Below are 18984 nucleotides of genomic sequence, written 5' to 3'. Positions count from 1 at the left end.
CAGGTTAAGCTAAGGCGGACAACGTCGTCAAAACCAAGACTGGAAGCTATACAGAATAAAACGTCGAACGGTAGCCTATCAAGGGTAGGCATCTATTCACTGGTTGGCTTTTGGGACGGGAGATCTAAAGGGGGGGAGGAGGCCGAATTTAAAGCCTGCAAAGGAGTAGTCTCTGACGTTGCGGTGAGCAGATCTGAGTTGTAATGAGGGAATAGACTATTCGAGGAAATAATAGCTAGAGCAAATCATAACAGTATGGGACCGGTTGCTTGTGAAGAGGCTCAAACACTGTTTTCCAGACCAAGCCTTATGCAGTAGGGTTCCCTAGTGGGCCTCAGCTGGGGTTTTTGTATACTTTGAGGCTCCGCAGAAGGGGTGGTGGGTAGGCCTAGGTAGGCCTAGGAAGGTTAGAGGAGATTTGGTGATGAAACACAAGACTAACGGAAGATTAGCCCGAAGGGCGGGTGATAAAGAGGACATTAGGGCGGTGCATAGCCTAAGCAGATGCTGTAGATGTGGATGCTCGGGACAGCTCGAGCGGCAATTTCGCTGGCAGAGCCTCAGAACTGGCCTGTGACCTTGCAGTAAGCCCGCATTCGGTGAAAGTGGGTGGGACGAAATGGGGCAACAGATCAGACGCACAACTAGTGATATGAGGCTCCGTCCCTGCTAGAGGCCAAGGAAGAGCCTTGTCAACTCGGGCTTTGCCAATTACTCATTAGCGCATGCTGCTTCCCGTTACGCCGCTCGAATCAGTTTTGAGCCTCAAACAGGCCCGCAACCTGCCGCGTCGGAGGTGTTGCCACAATCCTCCAGTCAATTTCGTCCATCACCTTGCTTTATCAATTCACTTCATTAAAGTCAACGCTAGTAGGCCATTTTAACTCCAGCCTGATATCTTGTATCGCTCGATTCATCAGGTTTCACAAGGCTGTATTCAATATTCAGCCTATCGACGATGAAAAGCCAAACCACTTGCATTACGCAGTCCAACACATTACAGCCTTACTAGTCAATGTGACTTCATATGCTCCTTGCTGACCCCACGTTGCATAATCTCTCTTGACACAAGTGTCCACCTTTTACGCCCCATTACACACTATCGTTCAGATAGTCCGGCACACGGCTGCACAGCATACTCCCCCGACCCTACTATGACTATGTCCACTGGATAACGGCCTTTGTTTGGCCGCCTCACTATTTACGCCCTGCTTTGGTATAAATCTCCCAAATTAACCTGCATTTCCCAACCGATACAGGCCAACTGCTCTTATCCGTCAACAACGACACTGTATCTGAAGGGGATGGCAGGCTCGCATCCGAGGGGCTTGTCCAAAGTATTGTTGGTATGCTAGCGCAGAGGATGTTTGAATTGACGAATAAAATATCAGGCTAGGCCGGAAGCTTTCTCAATTAGGCTCCCCGGATTTGGGTCTTCGGACCGAGAGCAAGAGGGGTATGAGCATTATAGCTGTTGGATGTAGTGACGTGTCTGTAGAAACGCAGCGCTATCCAGTTTGCTAAGACTTAAAAGTGCAGGTGAAACAACCGGCAATTGGTAGTGCGTTGTTTTTGGGCCGATTCAACAGGTCAGATGGATCAGTCATGTTGAAAATTAAACTTCGGGAGTGCTTCGGTTCCTTGCTTCTCCAGCCCAGCCGATAAATGGCCATCCATACGGAAGAGTTGAGAACGGTGGGAGGATATATCGGCCTTCGCAACTTGATTTATCTGTACACTGCAGGTCACATAAACCGAAGGTGTTGCAATAACACTCTCTAGTGGAGGGGCAGTGCACAGCCTCCTTGCCGAACACCACTACGTGACGTTAGCAGGTGACTCTTATTGGATCAATAAGAGGGCCAGACTCACTATGCCAAGAATACTCCAGTATCCTTCCACTAATGGAATCGTCCAGTGTAGTGTTGAAGAGCCATTCACGGTATCGCTCATAATCATGCTTTGGACGCTCAAGAACCCTTTCTTTTGTAGCCGCAAACTGAGCACAGCAAGATACACCTACCGACCCTGGAACTTCCCTCTCGGGAAAGAGCACCTCAAAAGCTTGCTTGTAGTCCCCACCGGCATGTACCTGAGCGCGATGTATTCCCTGTTCGTCCAAAGGTTTGATTTCAACGGGACAACCAAGTGACCATGCACATCGAATATTAACGTATCCCTCTTTTTCTAGGTACGGAATTTGGAAGTGTCGTAGCATAGGAAGGCCATCGTAGTCAGGGTCATCGTTATGCCACTGGTATCTATTGGGATGGATAAAGAGGATATTGTCTGGCAGGTGATCGTAGTTATCGATAATGAATCTGACTTTGCATTAGCTCTATCTCCTCTCGTTGCCAGCAGACAGTCCGTCCAGTCAGCATACGTTAAATATGCCATAGACTCCCGCCCTTTGTTTTTCGGCACGGTCAGTTCTGCTGTAGGATCATCCACCGCATATATATTTTTCTCCCAGTCTGGAAAATATGTGGAAAGCCATGTTGCGTTTTCCGTCCTCTGGCTGGCGACAACAACTGCAGTCCGTCGTTTTGTAGGTGTATGTGCAGTTGGTGCCTGCCGCTCGTTTGCTAGGTCGGTGACCCTGAGATCCTCCTCAACAAAATAGTCGGGGCCGTTGATAGGGTTCCAAAGCTCTACCTTGAGGTGAAATAGAATCGCGAAGAGCAGCCAAAGCAGGAGCGCAATAAGAGCGGTTCTCAGAGTGCATCGTCTCCTCAAAGAGACCATGTTACATAACGAAAGAACGACACTCGCATAGTAGATGTCAAAGAGAAAGAGAAGGACAGACGGATGGGATGCAAAAATAGATGAAATGGTCGGTTTAGGGCCGAAATTTAAATTTGACCGGTCAAACAGCTCTTCAGGTAAGCCAGTCTCGCATCTTCAGCCTATTGAAATTTCACTGGGACGAGTTGCCAAGCAGGCGCAGCGACCAGCCAGCCGGAAGTCTCTCAGGCCTTCCGCAAGCCAAGAGTGGCCCGTCTAGGGGCCAATCATGTGTTTAGAAATGGAACTAGACTTTCGCATATAGTATTCACAGAAAAGGGGTTGATAGCGCCCACGATGTTCAAATAAAAGGTTGAGAAGTTTGGCAGCACCACCATAACAAAAGGGGAAGGGCCCTTCAGAATCGGATAACCGTGGGCCGACTCTGTTTGGGCGACTTTAATACAACTTCTCGAGACAATTCACAAATAAATTGGAGAGTAAGAGAATTGATACTGCTAATTGTAAACGCAACGTCTGAAATAGCAGCATACTAAAAATTGCTATGAAATGGCCATATCCTATATAGTAGAAGTGGTCATGAAAGGTTCATATTCCCGCACCGAGATGTATCAAATGCTGCCCCGTACATTATTCCATGAATGTATGTGTCCCCAACAAAATGCCAATCAGAAGTGTCCGACTTCGAGTTCTGACGGAGGACAAGAGGAACCCTTCCGCATCGCACCAGAGCTATCCTGTCACCCTTTTGAGCACCACTGGCGGCAAGCCCAATATACCCTCTAGTCGTTCTAATGAGACGTCTATTTAAAATGGAGTACTTGAACACTTGCATCTCTTTCTTTGACCTCTTCGGAACCGAATCTTTCCATCCAAACATTTGATGTTTTGCGTACATTATAAAAGCCGCAACCATGCCAAATGCCCAGCAGCTCCAGATAAGAAAGCCTATTGGAAGAGGTAGTTGAAACACATACCACCAGACGGACCACGACTGCTCCCACTCCTGGAACACGGCCCGGTGGTAATCAAGCTCTCGGGGCGTTCTTCCAGCAAGTAATGTCTGCCAGTATGCATCCAGCATACCTTCTCCAGTGACATACGGTGTCTTTGAGCGAGCTCGAGCCGCCCCTTCCCAAGTCACCAAAGCGCCGTAGAAACAGCAGTCACTATAGATGATGTCACTGATGGATCGACCCCATGAGAGACTTTCGACAGGCTTTGCCACTTGCACAATCTCATCCATGACGTAGCCTTGAACGATTAGTACTTTGCGATCTTCTGAAACCTCCACAGAAAATTCGTGGTTCTTTATATCTCCAGCAGCTTGAAAGCCCGGATCTTCAGGCACTCCTTCAGTAGTTTTCGCGCGGGGTATCGAGGCCGCAACAAATGGAGTATCCGTCCAGTCCGGAACCCATGACGGCAAAGTCGTTTGGGCTGCTTGTTTAACTGCATGAGGAACACTGAGGATGTCCAAGTTGGAATCTAGTTTCATCATCTCTATGGCGGCGTCTGTGAAAATGTCCTCGTCGGTTCGAGTATAATCCGGGTGTAAAGGAAAATTTGAAATCCCATGTAGGGCAAATATCTTGTCCTTGCCAACCGTCGCCTGGCACGGCCGGTGCCGCAGCATCATCACCAAGAAATCTTCCTGGACCTTCTTCTGGAAGTTCTCTCGTGTCTTCATCAATGCAGCTACTTTTTCCGCGTGGTTATCCGGGTGGCTTTCCAGTAGGCCTACTGCAAGCATGAATTGCAGAAGCTCCGCAAAGGTTGACCATGATGTAGAGGAACTTCCGCAATGAAGCATAGCATCCGGTGCGACAGCAATTTCTTGTATAACCCACATTCTTCCAAACCACGGACGTTGGAGAAATTGCCCCACGGAACTCCATCCGACATCGTTAAGCTGTGGCAAATGCTTGAACAGGGCTTTCTGCACACCAGGGTCTTTGTAGTTCCGGTTATCACCCATATAGGTCCGTCGAAGGGCTTCACCAAATGCTTCTGAGAGGTTGAGTACATGATCGCTGTATGAAGCCTCTTCACCGAGCCACACAGCCACGGTGTGTGCTTTCTCATAAATCTGTCGCATAAGGCGGACTTGATGGCTCTTTTCTTCGTCGTCGGCTTGGTTGATGCAAATAGCGTCCGCCCAAAAGACGCGTTTACCCTCGCCACGGAATCTCAAAAGGGCATCGTGAAGGGATTTGGTGATAGTCATGACATTACCATCGCAGATGATTTTGACGGTATCATTTGGATCTCCCCAGCAATAACTAATGGCCACGAACTTCTGATCTTGCGGACACTCAGAAAGCGAGATCTCCTTAGTGTCAATTACGATTGTCTGCTCAGGGTCGTACCAGGGGTACGGCTTTGCTTCATGGAGTTCTATGAGACGTATCATGGATGTTGGATCTGCCAGAGGCTTGTATATGAAAGGACTTATGTACCAAGGAGGGGCACGCAGTGATGCGGCCCATTCAGGAAACAATGCTTGGAATAGCCATTTGAACGAGCGCATTTGCCAGCCTTCATGGCGCTCTCTCATGTTCTCCATTGCGACATACTCAGTCGCTGTGATTCCACGTGAGGNCATGACGGAGGGCTCCTTGATCTGAGGACTGGATGCAAAGATGATGCTAAAAAGCGAATGAAATCTTTTAACAAATTGAGAATGTACTCTATTTTGGACTTTGAATGGGTTGAATGCCTCCTTCACTGCTGCCTAAACAAAGGAATGAAGGATCCGGAAGGTCTCACTCTCAATGTCTTCCAAGTTACTGTCCCGGTTAAGGTTGCGTGCCTACTGCGCCGTGTCCGAAAACTTGCGACCACCCGAGCGGCAGCTAAGCGCTATTCTTGGAGGTGGCTGGGGATTTCTTGGCCACACAGGACGAGAGCCAGAGCTCTTTCTACACCATCAGACAAAACCATTGAGGTTTTGTATGATCATATAGACGTCTTTATGCTTTGAAGGGCTACTCAAAAGAATCCTCAACCTAGTGGGTTGGCTTCGCAATCACTATCATTCGCTCAGGTTGCGCTGTCATACCTATGCAGCAGGGGCAACCACTTGAGGAGCATTTGTCACCAATCTGAGCCTCATCCACCCATCCCACGAACCACAATAGAGGATATACCGCCCGAACCCCACAAAAGAACTTGAAACGAGCCGAAACCTTTTGCCTCGAAGCCCGAGGCCTGAAAACCCCGCTTTGCCAAGTTCATTTATAGTTTCTTGGCAGCAGCAAGGCTGAGCACCAACAGCAAGCAAAGCCACCACCATCTATACAGGGAAGAGGTAGGCCGGCTTCCATTCTAAGCACAATGCAGGCATTACTGCAGTCAATACTTCAGAGGCCTGGAAGGTTCAAGGGTAGAGATTGTCTGGCTGTTTGCGGCGAGTGCAGGAAGTGTTGTCAATGCATTGTTTCCTCCATACCGATTCTGTGGCTTCGTACAGTCCGGCTAATAGAGCAAACTTATCCCTTTCGCTAGTGTATTTCGTCCTACCGTTATCGATAAGAGCCGGCTAATAGGATCAATAGGATCAAGGCTCCGCGATCGTATGCATATTTTTGCTTCTGGTGGTAGCTACAAGTAGTATTCATTAGTAACATGCTAATTAAGACAGCCACCTTCCCCGCTCCAGCACCACCCATGAAGCTCAAGTGGCCTCTTTCTATAACAGGCAAACCGTCTATCTCCTCAATGGCTTGCATAAATTGAGTACTGGTGGGGCTGAATAAAAGCGTAATTGCTGAAAACGGCGTTAAATTGCTGAAATTGTCAGGTTGTATCCTATTCAAACTGCACATACAGCGAGCATAAACGGTAACCTGCATATGCAGAAGCACAGAGCGTGCGTTCGCAGTTTCGAATATGCACATTTATCTGACGGAAGATTAGAGAGCATGCATCAAGGCAAGCAAGGCTGAGGCGCAAAATATGCGGGGAACCTTTATCTCATAACGTCTTAGCCACCCAGACGAGACAGCCACCCACCCGAGACAGTGCACGGGCCTCCTACGAAAATCAAAATCAAAACATCAAAATACTCCTCTACTACACCACCACTATGTCCTCTACTACCTCCCAATTGCTGTCGCTTGACCAAGAAGATCAAATGCAAATTGTTCTTCAATTATTGGAAGCTAATCCTAATCAATCTGGCCGTTTGCTTGCCCGAATATACGGTCTATCGCCTTCTTCTATTTACCATCGTCGCAACGGCCGCCAATCAAGCAAGGAGTATCACCAAAAGCTTCAAAAGCTCTTAGTTATTAAGGAGGACTCCCTAGTTAAATGGATCAATACAATAGGAGCCTAGGATTAGCCACCTTAAATTTAGCACCTTAAATCTATAGCCAAAAGTATCCTTGCCGTAAAGAAGCGTCCTCTAGAGCTTGGCTAATACTGGTATAAAAACTTCCTTACCTAACACCTAGAGCTCAAAGTTCGATTCGCCTGAGGCCTTAATTAAAAGCAAAAGGATACTAAGGATCTAGAGATTATTAAAGAGTGGTTTAATCTCTATAAAGCCACTATTACTAAATACGCAATTCCCCTAGGCGATTAATATAATATGGATAAGAAAGAAATTGCAATAGGGTTAGGCGATAAGGTTAAGGTGCTTATTCCTTAATTAGAGGCTTAAGCCTTTATTACAGAGCTAGGTAATCGCGATTAGGTGTCTATTATTAAGTGCATATTAGGAAGTTAATATTAATTACCTCCCTACCTTATCTTTCAGGGGAAGCAAATATAACGATCTTGGATATCACCTGGACTTAATTGCGAGGCAGTAATTTAAGTAAGCGATTTAGGGTAAACAAATTTGGATATTGCAGTTAATTGGTTAAAATACTTTAACTAATATACAGAGCCACGCCTTTAAGGAGTCTATCGCTTATTAATTCTTAACGGACACAAGAGCCACGTGTTAATGTAGTTTGTTAAGTATTGCGAGGCTCACAAGATCATCCCTCTCTATCTACCACCTTATTCAACACACCTACTTTAACCCCTAGATGTTGGTATATTCAGCCCCCTATTAAAAGCCTATCAAAAGCGCCTCCACAACTTCGCCTTCTATGGAGCTATTAATATTACTAAGCCTAAGTTCCTTAAGTACTACCAAGCTGTATAATACGAAGCTATATCATTAACTAATATGGCAAGTGCATGGCGGGTAACTGGCCTTCTACCGTTCGATCCTTTGGTTATTTTAAAAAAGATTCAGCCAACTTCTTTCTATATAAGCTTTACAGACAAGAACGGCCATCGATTTAATATACCCGTGTCTCCTTCTGTAAAGGAGAGACTTACTAAGGTATTTAGGCAGCTCTTACAAGGTGCATCACCCCTATATTCTTAAGTTGTGTATAATATTCGGCAGTTTACATTAAGTACGGTAGCTAATAATACAATCCTTAAGTAAACGAATTAGGAGCTTCTTAAAAAATAAAAGAAGGAGCGTTATAATAAGACAAAAGCTGCCTATAGGAAGGCACGAGTTTTATTAGTAGTAGAGGCACAAAAGAAGAATAAGGAAAAGCTTTAAAAGGAGCAGGAAGAGAAGAGGGTAAAGGAAAGAAAGGCTGTATTATGGGGGGTTATTACTTTTATAAAGAAGGTTTGGAAGGAACTACCAATGGACTATAGTATATTTATATAATAGGGTAGATTTAGGTTAATTTTGGGGTTGATTTTAACGTCGATTTTGATATCAAATTGATATTTTGATTTTGATTTTTGTAGGAGGCCCGTGCACTGTCTCGGGTGGGTGGCTGTCTCGTCTGGGTGGCTAAGACGTTAAATCTGACGCTTCGCAGAAGATTCAGGTGACTCGGGGCAACGCACGGGCTGCACACTAACTCCTAGACCAATCAGAACCCCTGCATACCCCTGTCACCAACTGCGGAGCGTCTGAGAGCTTATGGGCGTCGCTTTGGTGGTAACTCAATGTTTTAAAAATTAAATTTTCCCCATCTTTATCTCTTTTTAAGTACCACGACTTGAATATATAGGTTATAATTTTTTTTTTTAATGTAATAGATTCTTTAAGTAATTTTATATTTAGATATATATATTATAATCCTATATTTATAATATTAAAGGTGGAGATACTGCGTTGAAAAAGGTGAGTTTTTCTCTAAAATGTTTCCAACTTGAAAGTTTTTGGATGACTTTTACGGAGGTCCCTAACAAAAGTTCTTGCACCTTCCTAATTAGGAAGTTTGGCTTACCGCCCACTGACTGCCCCAAAAATTCTGACGGCAGAATAACTTTTGCAGCCTCATCACCTCCATCACTGATACCAACGCCACTAGGTCCCCTCAATGCTTTCTAAAATTGCTCAAGGACTCCTCCAGCTCAAATATTGCTTTGCTAACTATAGGCTTTCATCAGCTTATGACCAGGGCTCAGGCCCTGGCTATAAAGGCTATGGGAGCAACCCTTTAACATATCAAACGCATCACCGAAATTAAGCGCCAAACACTACAATATATCTTCAAAAAGGCCCGTAGTTGTGGCTAGGACCCTTCCTCTCGTCCTCTTATTCTTAACGGCTATATTATTAATACTCCTCGCACTGGATTAAAGGTTAAAATTACCCGCAAGTTTAAGCAGCAAATTCTTAAGAAAGTTACCACTAATAGATTTGGTAGAGAGAAGTCCTGCGCCTATATTGCCGCTAAGTATGGCTGCTCTACTTAAACTATCTAGCGGGTTCTTTAACGCCATGGATATTAAAAGACGAAACCTATAAGGAAGCCTTACCTCTCATAAGAGATAAAGGAAGCTCACCTACAGTTCGCCTTACGATATAAGCATTAGACGATTAATAACCGGAAGGCTGTTATCTAGAGCAACGAAACCGGCGTTGTTTTAGGCCATAGAAGAGGTAGATATAGGCTCTGGCGTTTAGCTAAAGAGAAGGTAAATAAGAAGGCAATTTAACCTCGATTTCCTAAAGCTACTAAGTTTATGTTTTAGGGCGCGTTCTTATACAATTAGAAGGCTCCCTGCTATATATAGAGGCCTAAGACTGCACAAGAGAAGAAGGCTTCGAAGATTAAGCTTTAAAAGATTAATAAAGCAATTAAGCCAGAGCTTCGTGTGGCTTGGCAGCTTACTACTGGTATGCAATAACTCGGGCTTCGCAATAAGCTAGGTAGAAAGCCTTAATTCCGTATAACTAAGGAGAATGGCGCCTTCTAGAGAAACGGGAAGAAAGGGGGCATTAATTGGTATCGCTACCTCACCACTATCCTCCTTTCTATCCTCATTCCTTTTGGTATTAAGTGCTAGATTAATCGCCTAGATACTCTTATTTAAGAGGATAAAGCTCTGTCTTACACATCGCATCACTAGCAGATCTACTTTAACGCAGCAGGTCTCCAGCGCCTTCTTTAGCCCGGTAATTTACCCGATTTAAACATGATTAAACTAGCTTAGGCCTACCTCAAATAAGTCACTACACGGAAGGGAGCTAAAAACCAGAGTAGAAGCTGAGCGAGCATGGCGGAAGGCTTAGGAAGAGCTTAAGCAGTAGCGAATTCAAGCTTGGATTAAACGAATTCCACGTCATATTAAAGAGGTTATTCGCTACAAAGGAGGCAACGACTATTGTGAAGGCGCTGCTGACTATCGACGCGATTGGAAGGCGCTTAAACGCATGGATCAATATCGGCGCCAGGCTATTACTTATATGCGACAGTAGGTGCTTTTAGGCCTTAATTAAGTTGATCTAACGGAGCCTCTATTAAGTAAGCTTAAGCCGCCAGAGCTTCTGGAGCGCATGAAAATAGAACCTTAACTACCGCACGACCTTTTGGATCTAGAGCCTCTGCATAGCGATCACGATCCGAAGCAGCGTCGCCGACGTCGACCCAAATGGGCCCTCCAGCCGCCTGCTCAATCGAAACCTCCCCTCAAGCCTCTGCCACCCGCCGAGCCTCCTCCTCCTCCTCAGCCGTTTGAGCTTCAGAACCGACCGAATACAAAGGGCAGAAACACAAAGACGGCAACGTTCAAAGTCAGCTTTGTAGAGCCTCAGCGGCAGGAAATTGCCTATATATTGCCTTTTATTTGAAGCTTTAAATGCAAGTTTTGAGCCTCTGGTGACAAAATTTATAATATTTTGGTAGGCGGTGAGCCAAACTTCCTAATTAGGAAGGTGCAAGAACTTTTGTTAGGGACCTCCGTAGACGACTTTGGATCGAATGCGACCGACTGCCCATGTCCAATAATTTGTATAATATAGTTACAACATCATTTTTTGATGCAATAGATAAAGAAGCTAAAGAGCTTCTACCTCGTAGTATTTTTGTAGTAACTAGACGTTATAAAATGGTTGAGATACGGCAGTGAAAAAGGTGACTTTTGGTGTACTTTGACGCTCTGTTACCACCAAAGCTGGGCCCATAAGCTCTCAGACTCTCGGGGAGAAATGCCTCTTGGTGTAATATGATTGGTTCAGGACTTGACAGGACTAGGGTATAGTGATTTGGTTGGCTCAGGAGTCCACAAGCGTGGCACTAGATCCTTGGCGTCACGCCGTGGCGGGATTTCTCCCCGGTGGTCTGATTTATGTGATAAGGGAACCTAGGCTAGCGCAGAACGCATATTGCTAAATGCTCTCGTAAACCAGAGCACTGTAAGACGGTTTAACCTTCTGCCTTATTATCTAACAAGCTCACAGACAGCTAGGATACTATATTTTCGAATCTCTTTACGCTTCCTGCCCATGAAATGAGGCTCTCCAGCCAAAAGGGTGAAAAATGCGAGAAATGCGAAATACGAGGTCCGCCACGCAAGGCTGAGTCTGGAGATGCCTTGCCAACCTCATCGACCACCAAAAATTGTCAACGGTCCAATAGAATCGACCGCATAGTAAGGCACTTCTTGGCTTGCGTGTGGCACTGGCTGAAAATTTCCGATGCGAGAGCTAGGCGTCCATATGTAAAATATCTTGAGAATGACGGGGTGGCGTGAGGGTAGTTTATATATACCATGAGCGCGCTATCTTTTGGAGATTAAAAGATTGATTCTACATACCTGAATTTATTTTCTTACTACATTTTTACTACATCTTGAAGTGAGCACACCGTGCAAGATGTCTACGGCCATCGAGCTCCAAGATGTGAACGCGGTCAATCGACGACGGACGACGGACGCAGCATCCACAGCCCTAACCCCCGAATCAAATGGCAAGTCTTCAAACACTCGCCGCCTTTCCGTGCCAGCAGCCGACCACAGCGGAAACCCAAAAGTCAAAGTAGAAGACGATGAAGCCTCTGACGCCTACGCTACCACCCCCCACGACGACATCTCACAGTCGCTCGCCCTCGACTCCACCCCCCTCCATCCCGACCGCGTCTTCTGGGTCACGCCGCACAATTACTTCACCAAGGCCATAAAAGTGCTCGACCTAACCCTGCTTGTCCAAACGCAGTACACAGGCATGTCAGACGCGTACAAGAACGAGGTCAAAGAAGTCGTCAATAAGAGCGCCCCTGAGCCCACCTACGTCCTCAAGCGCGAAAATTGGGTTGGGCGCAAGTACTCGATTACGGACAGCAGCGGCGGGAGCGTCGCGGACTGGAAGCACCCCTGGACGTCCGTCGGCACGGCCACGCTCACGTTCCCGGGCGATTCGCCGCACTGCTCTCACCCGGTCGAGATGAAGAATAAGTGCTGGGGCCGCCGCACGGAGGCATTTGTCGTGGATAGCGCGACGTTTATGTGGAAGCCGGATTCGTTGTTCGCGTCGCATAATATGACGTTGTACAAGGCGCTTGGGGAAAAAAAGGTCGAGGTGGGGAAGTATTCGCAGAAATGGTGGGGTGCGTTTCTGACCGGTGGAGCCTTGGTATTGGATACAAGGGAACTAGATGAGCTTATTGGCATATTGAGTTTGGCTGCTGTTCTAAAAAAGAAAAGGCAGCGGGCGGCGGAGAGGAGCGGAGGTGGAGGAGGGGGAGGAGGGGGCGGGGCATAGAGATGCTGCTTATCAATGTGTGGCCATACTTTTTCTCTACGTTTCAGCTGTGCGAATTTATTAACGGCGTCTGCTTCTGAAGCTTCAGCATTCCCAATTCAGGGATCTTAAACACGATACCCATATATGGCATAAGATGCAATGAAGCCCCTTAAAACTTTTGCAACCCACCAGCCTTTGTGAACTTGTGAGGAAATTAATAAGTCATCTCAGACTTGGCCTACTTACCGAAGACTCAGAAAACGATTTAAATCGACCATATCAGTACTCCAAATGTGAGTCTATACCGTTGCTCACCTACGGGATGGATGAAAGATGATGTTTTCTACACGAGTAGATGTAATGAGTGAAGGGCTTGCAGCTGAATCACAATGGTTTTTTGTTCTCAGCCTCAACAGCACCTACAGCCAAACATCGAGAAGTGACCGTTCAACCATAGAATCTGCAATTTACTTCGGTGTGGAGATATCCTCTGCGCTGTGCCGAGTCTCCGTGAAGTTTTGGAGGGTTCATACCATAGGTTGATATTTTTTTCCTAGATGGAGTTTATGAGCTGGTTGAATGGCTGTAACCTGTAGTGGGAAAGCAAAAATTTCAAGCTTCGCTAATAAAGGATTAAAGTTTGAGCCAGAGAAATATGACATCCCTCAAGGTCTCCAAATACTCAGCCGGGAAGAAGGCTCACAAACGCTGAAGCTGCACGATAGAGAATGGGTGTGATAGCGACAGACTCGAAAAGGCATTTGATCCCCACTTCAGGAACTCACAAATTTGGCAGGAACTATGGAATTCGGTTTATCCGAGCTTTATCTTCAAAGAAAAAAGGGTTTTCCCAAAACGTATGTAGTCTCCTGTGCTATATATTTACGTAATTTGCATGTTCTCCTTTTTTTCTCTATTTTACTGCTCTGGGTTGTGGTGATATACCTGATCAATCCGCTGCAATACTTCAGTTAGGGCGGAAGACAACGTTCAAATTATATCAACTCACTCCTGAAGAATTCTGTTGAAATGGCCTCTCCAGGACCATCGAATCAGCCTGTGCGGCTCTCTTGGGCCTTAATGCAGACCCCCGCACCCTATGCCAAAAGCCTGGCAGTCCACACGAATCCACAGTGTGTAATTGGGACCCTGCGCACATGCTTTCGGCAATCCTCCCAAAAATCAACCTGCGGTTATGTATAGCGTATCGAACCGGCCAAATAGACGTTGTATCCGCACAGATGGCGATAGATGCACCGAAGCGTACCATTCCTTCGGACGCATGTTTAAAGGATCACTGAGTTCTACAGCAACTGATTTATTATATGCTGATATCGGTATTTGATGGATTGATTCCGGGGCTTCTGAAGACGGTGCTTCTTAGTATTTACAGACTCCCAGCAAGAAAGACGCCCTACTACTAACCTCTGCATCTTGTGTCCAACTGGCTCCTGGGCATTTTTGTCGTTCGGCTATCGTCCAGATCATAGACAAGAACTTTCTTACCGCGTCCACCTGAATTGTTTCCGTTAAGGCGCAACCGCGATATACTGGAGCGGTCGGATTTGTCTGAATCTCTTCGATGAAGGGGAAACACCATGATTTAGAATAACATGAAAGGCCTATAATGCAAAAGCGAAAATACTAGAAAGTATTGACTTGGCATCACTGCATAAGATAGCGAGCAGTGAGTTAAATACTACAGTTGACTGCGGAAAATCCACAGAGCACCGCCCAAAACAAGGAGCGGCACAATTAGCGCCGGGCTTGCAGCCCTCATGCATCTATTTCCCGGTGTGTATCAAACTTGCAAACAGGCTGCACACCGATCCTTGAGGTTTTTATGCCGGTCGCTATTAGACGGGGTAAAACCGATAAAGTTGTTACTTAGGGGCAAAACCATGGTTATTTACCTTGATACTGGGTTGACGGATTTTACAATTACTGTAGAGGTGCATTTTGCCACTCCACATTACCAAAAAACTAGCCCCACATGCCTTGGTTCTGCACACACCGGTTTTGCCGATCCTATAATTACGTGTGTCGCAAGGCTTGCAGGTGGCTTTGTGCCCTCAGGGATGTGACCTCCCGTTCAGCATGGCGCAGACTCCTTGGCTCAAGACCCAAAGCCAGATCTCAGAGCCATCCCAATTGGCATAGCCCTCGGTTTCATATTAGAAGTTTTTTCCAATGAAGATTGGACTAGCTTTGAGAGCTGCGCCCGGATCTGTTTCCCCTAGGATGCCAAGGCTTCCTTGAAGCGGGCTAAAAAGGATAGCTATGAGCAAGAGAGGGCTGCCTTCTAGGGAAAGCGTTCGCTAATTCAGCCTTGTTCCATAGCTAAGAAACTTCCCGTGGGCAGTATGAGGATTCTACCTTCTGGATTTTGAGAGAAGGTAATTGCATCTTTCCTGACTTCACCCTTGGAACACAGACATGCATTGCTTGATGCATCTAGATCAATAAAATCCGTTGTGATAAGATTTTTAGGGTGTATTCTCGTGTCCCTTGTTTTGCGATCTCGTATTCAGGACGGACGGTTGACCGAGGCGGACGGCTATTTCGAAGGTGGTGCCCTCCAATCACCTTTGATTCGCTCATTTGTCCCCGATCGTTTGGTTAATCGCCCGGGCCTCTAGCTTGCTAGTGGCTGATAACCAAGTGACGACAGAACTGCTTGGTTGTAGAATGAGTTCAACAGAAGGTGCCGCTTCCTGTGTAATAAGGCCTGGAAAATAGCTGGGGATATCGTTCTCTGCTGGAAGGTTGAATCGCCCTATGCGAGTAACCAATCCGCCAAAGACCATAGGGTCTCTCAGTGTAAAATACTATAACGCCGATTGCACTGTGCCGCTCCCTATCTCACCGATTTTGAATGGTTGAAGCCGAGCCGATGCAGGTACAGGAGTTCAAGAGTCCCTTCCCAGCCGCCTGAGCAGCCTGACAGCAGCGAAGCACTGCCACTAAAAGCTAGCGGACCCATTAGCTGCTTGACTCTTGCCCCATCTCCAGATGCCCTGTCTGCTGCTGTGAAAAATTAGCGAAGCCAACCTTGAATTACATGGGTGAGTCGCATCCCTGTGGGTGACTTCGGACTACGCTTCTACAACTCTCATACAAAAGCTTCCCGTGGAATGACAGTTACTTTCTAGCATTGATCAACAACGGTTCTAGTTCTATCACAACATGGCGCAACCAGGAATTCAAGCTGTGCTTGATATCCAGCAGCGTCTGTGGCTCGCCGGCGGCTACGGTTCTCAAATAGTGCTAGGCATTGGTGAGTGTTCATATTGCCTTCAGTTTTGGAGACTAACTTGTATAGATGGTGGCGGGGCAATGACCTATTCCTCGCTGATGATTATACGGAGAATTTGCGAAGCGGTCGATGAACAAGAGAAGCTGCTTAATGGTAGCAGCCAGCAATCACATGGCTACACTCCGAATGCACACTTGCCAAGTCTGTACTTTGACAACTGTGTAGGGTCCGATACTGGAGCGTAAGTTTTCTTGCTGTGTCACACCTGCTCTTGTTCTAATATTTTCGTCTCTCTCGTATAGCGTAGCAGCAGTAATGCTTGGACGCTTGCAAATGAGCTCTCACGGTTCCGTTGCTGCAATCAAAGATCTCGGTGAGGTCTACTGCAGTAGGCTTTTCCTCCATAAGTATTGTTACAGCAACCGGAAACTCGAAAACTGGGCCCTGAACTTGATCCGGGGTAACTACTCCAACCTGGACGAAATGGATCCAAAGGACTGCATGATGATGCCGGCGGATAGAGTATTGCAGATTGGCCAATGTCAAACGTAAGACTCCTTAGACGCTTGCGAATGATCTTTGGAGAGAAACTGACAATGCAAAGTGCCGTGCTTATCCAGCACCGACCAAAAGCCACTAACATGGCACCCACGAGCTCTGTCGACGCAGCAGACATGATTCGCACGTACGATGTCGTTGCTGACCGGGCGGTGCACCAAAAACCGTATCTCCCTCGAGCAATTGGGCGCAAAGATGACGATGTCCCTATACTCAAGACACTTCTAGCGGCCGTTGCGGTACCGGGCCATTTCCCCCCTGTACTGATAAAGGGTACTCCGCATAGTGGGGTTGGATCGAAATACAACAATCCAACATCCCAGGCATTCGATGAAGGTGCTCGATTGTACAACATGAAAGCGGGTGAAGATAGACAAAGAAATGATGACAAGAGGGTTGGCATAGTGGTCAGCATCGGATCCGGGAAAGAAGCGCCGCGTGACTTCCTCAGGCCTTGGGACATATATCGACGTATGCTCTTCAGCGGCAAATCAACGGATAAGAAACTTTCGGAACCAGATAAGGTTCATAATGATATGAAAGGCCGGCTCCAAGCGGCCGACGTCCCTTACTTTCGTTTTGACGGTCCTGATCTCCAAAAATGCAAGTATGACGACTGGAGTCCACGGACCTTGGCAATCATAGAGAAGGAGACCAGCTTCTACCTTGCGCGCAAGAGCGTCAAACTAGATATAACCCTGTTAGCGCAATATCTCGTTGCATACCGAAGAGGTCGCCACATCACCAGACCTGAGGACCTATTTCGTGCTCCTACAGCCCAAGAGATGGATGCAACTGGCAGCAATCCCATACGCAACAACACTTGGCCATATGCGGAGAGTGCACCCACTTTGGCAAACCATATTGATTCGCCCCCGTGGCGAATTGAGAGACGGAGTCAATCTGAAAATCATCTATTGAGGGATCAGCAAGTTGTTAGGCAACTCCAGGAGCTTCCTGCCCATTACTTGCCCCCGGAGGCTCCATAAAAGCCGGATGATAATGATTATTTTATTCTCTTTGATGCTCTTTTCACGGCTTGTACAGATACCCTTCGTAACATTGCATGTCCGTTTAGCGTTCCCTTTCCTTAGTGTAGTCATTCTGGTGATCCTCGTTTCGCAACCATTTTTTTATCCGTCTACTCACCATGTGGCATATGTCAGTCATGCTACCCAAAAAAAGAGCTGCCGTCCAAAGATTTTTCCGCTTTCAAGATAGATGATCAGAGTTCTCCTCCTTTTTTTCCTTCTGTTATCATGCATCAGCGGGTCGAGTGGCATACTCAAAGGGAGCAGAAGGAGGTAAATTGGGTCTTTTGGGTTAGCGAAGGCGTTTTCCAAAGATGGATAGGATCAGATCAGGTATTCAAAGAGCATCGTATAGTCACGATAACGTCGGGGGTTCGGTGTCAGGGGCAAAGGAGCTTCGGCGATATTAGTGTTTACGATGTACGAGAAATGAGTAGTGATATGGAGCATTCTTTAATCGTTGTGCCAATAGAAAAGTTCGATCTTGACATGAAGCCAGAGGATGGAGGTTGAATTTGACCTGTTGATCTTGGCTCCGCTAAGGTCTGGCACACAATTTGGCGCTGAGAAAGTGGTGATACAACCGTCGGTATCCCTGCCCAACAAAAAATAGAATGCCTGATACACAGCCCAACACACAGCCGGCTAAACAGAGATTGTGCGGATCCCTGAGGTACTGTTGTGAAACCCTGATGTCGCATCCTCAAGGATTGGCATGCTGACTAAAGATTGACTCAGCTTGCTCTTTGAGCTCTCCTTGAAGCTCGTCATCAGGGACAATAGCTGAAGTCGACTGTTGGTCCAGGTCGTTTAGATGATAATTTAGAATATTTTTCGACTATTCCCTATGGTTGGGTATCCGTAATTGCAAAACAAAAAAAGATGGCAAATAGCAGTGGGAGAACTCCACTCATGATATCCACCGCGACGGCTGCCCTCCATGGTAGAAGCTGCTGTTTATGTATTCCATCTGCATTCACTAGACCACGTTGACTGACCTTATTTCTGGACTTCTCATGATGGTGACGTATGCATGGAAGAACGCCGCGTAATTGTCTGGAGGGGATGGTGTACCGCATTAGCTAATGAACGGCTTCAAACATCTCTCAAGGGTTGCTAGGCTCTGATTACTGAGGTACATGCCAGTTCCTGGAAATATGATATGGTTGGAAAGGAAGTTTGCCGGGTACGAGGGTAAGCTGCAGGAATTGACGCCATTAAATCTGCGCAATTTTCGAAAACAGCCGGAAAGGGAATCTTACTCATTTAATAATACTAGAACTACATAACAATTTTGTAAGTTTGCTATTATACTCTACTATTACGATTCATGAGCCAACGCCTGGACCCCTGTGGATCGATGCACCGCCCTGCCCTCGTAGGGCATCACCCATCGA

At 46.5% G+C, this 18984-nt stretch overlaps 7 protein-coding genes across 7 annotated transcripts; 4 read left to right on the top strand and 3 right to left on the bottom strand.

The window, feature by feature from the left end:
* Positions 1–1615: 1615 nt before the first annotated feature.
* On the bottom strand, positions 1616–2745 carry K441DRAFT_532631 (uncharacterized protein; the record flags this gene model as incomplete). The annotated part of the gene is made up of 3 exons (XM_067642245.1): positions 1616–1818; positions 1873–2321; positions 2384–2745. 3 exons carry the CDS (start codon positions 2743–2745, stop codon positions 1616–1618), a joined length of 1014 nt encoding a protein of 337 aa, XP_067510633.1.
* Positions 2746–3242: 497 nt separating this feature from the next.
* K441DRAFT_650740 (HET-domain-containing protein) lies at positions 3243–5623 on the bottom strand. The gene has a single exon (XM_067647089.1). The coding sequence runs from the start codon at positions 5348–5350 to the stop codon at positions 3323–3325; it is 2028 nt and encodes a 675-aa protein (XP_067510632.1). The 5' UTR covers positions 5351–5623; the 3' UTR covers positions 3243–3322.
* A 3671-nt stretch (positions 5624–9294) lies between these two features.
* K441DRAFT_531490 (uncharacterized protein) lies at positions 9295–9474 on the top strand (the record flags this gene model as incomplete). The annotated part of the gene is made up of 1 exon (XM_067642205.1): positions 9295–9474. A coding segment is annotated over one exon (180 nt), but the record flags the coding sequence as incomplete, so codon positions are not given.
* Positions 9475–10312: 838 nt separating this feature from the next.
* K441DRAFT_531162 (uncharacterized protein) lies at positions 10313–10480 on the top strand (the record flags this gene model as incomplete). Its single annotated transcript, XM_067642194.1, has 1 exon — positions 10313–10480. A coding segment is annotated over one exon (168 nt), but the record flags the coding sequence as incomplete, so codon positions are not given.
* Positions 10481–11429: 949 nt separating this feature from the next.
* Positions 11430–12894, top strand: K441DRAFT_650739 (uncharacterized protein). The gene has a single exon (XM_067647088.1). It carries the CDS (start codon positions 11876–11878, stop codon positions 12758–12760), a length of 885 nt encoding a protein of 294 aa, XP_067510629.1. The 5' UTR covers positions 11430–11875; the 3' UTR covers positions 12761–12894.
* Positions 12895–13660: 766 nt separating this feature from the next.
* K441DRAFT_672678 (uncharacterized protein) lies at positions 13661–14342 on the bottom strand (the record flags this gene model as incomplete). The annotated part of the gene is made up of 4 exons (XM_067650578.1): positions 13661–13699; positions 13752–13929; positions 14010–14118; positions 14168–14342. 4 exons carry the CDS (start codon positions 14340–14342, stop codon positions 13661–13663), a joined length of 501 nt encoding a protein of 166 aa, XP_067510628.1.
* Positions 14343–16615: 2273 nt separating this feature from the next.
* Positions 16616–18035, top strand: K441DRAFT_650735 (uncharacterized protein). The gene has a single exon (XM_067647087.1). The coding sequence runs from the start codon at positions 16640–16642 to the stop codon at positions 17543–17545; it is 906 nt and encodes a 301-aa protein (XP_067510627.1). The 5' UTR covers positions 16616–16639; the 3' UTR covers positions 17546–18035.
* The last annotated feature ends 949 nt before the right edge of the window (positions 18036–18984 follow it).

Source organism: Cenococcum geophilum (assembly GCF_001692895.1).
Source record: "Cenococcum geophilum 1.58 unplaced genomic scaffold K441scaffold_1, whole genome shotgun sequence".
Taxonomy (NCBI): Eukaryota; Fungi; Ascomycota; class Dothideomycetes; order Gloniales; family Gloniaceae; genus Cenococcum; species Cenococcum geophilum.
This window is presented reverse-complemented; position numbering and strand designations above follow the sequence as displayed.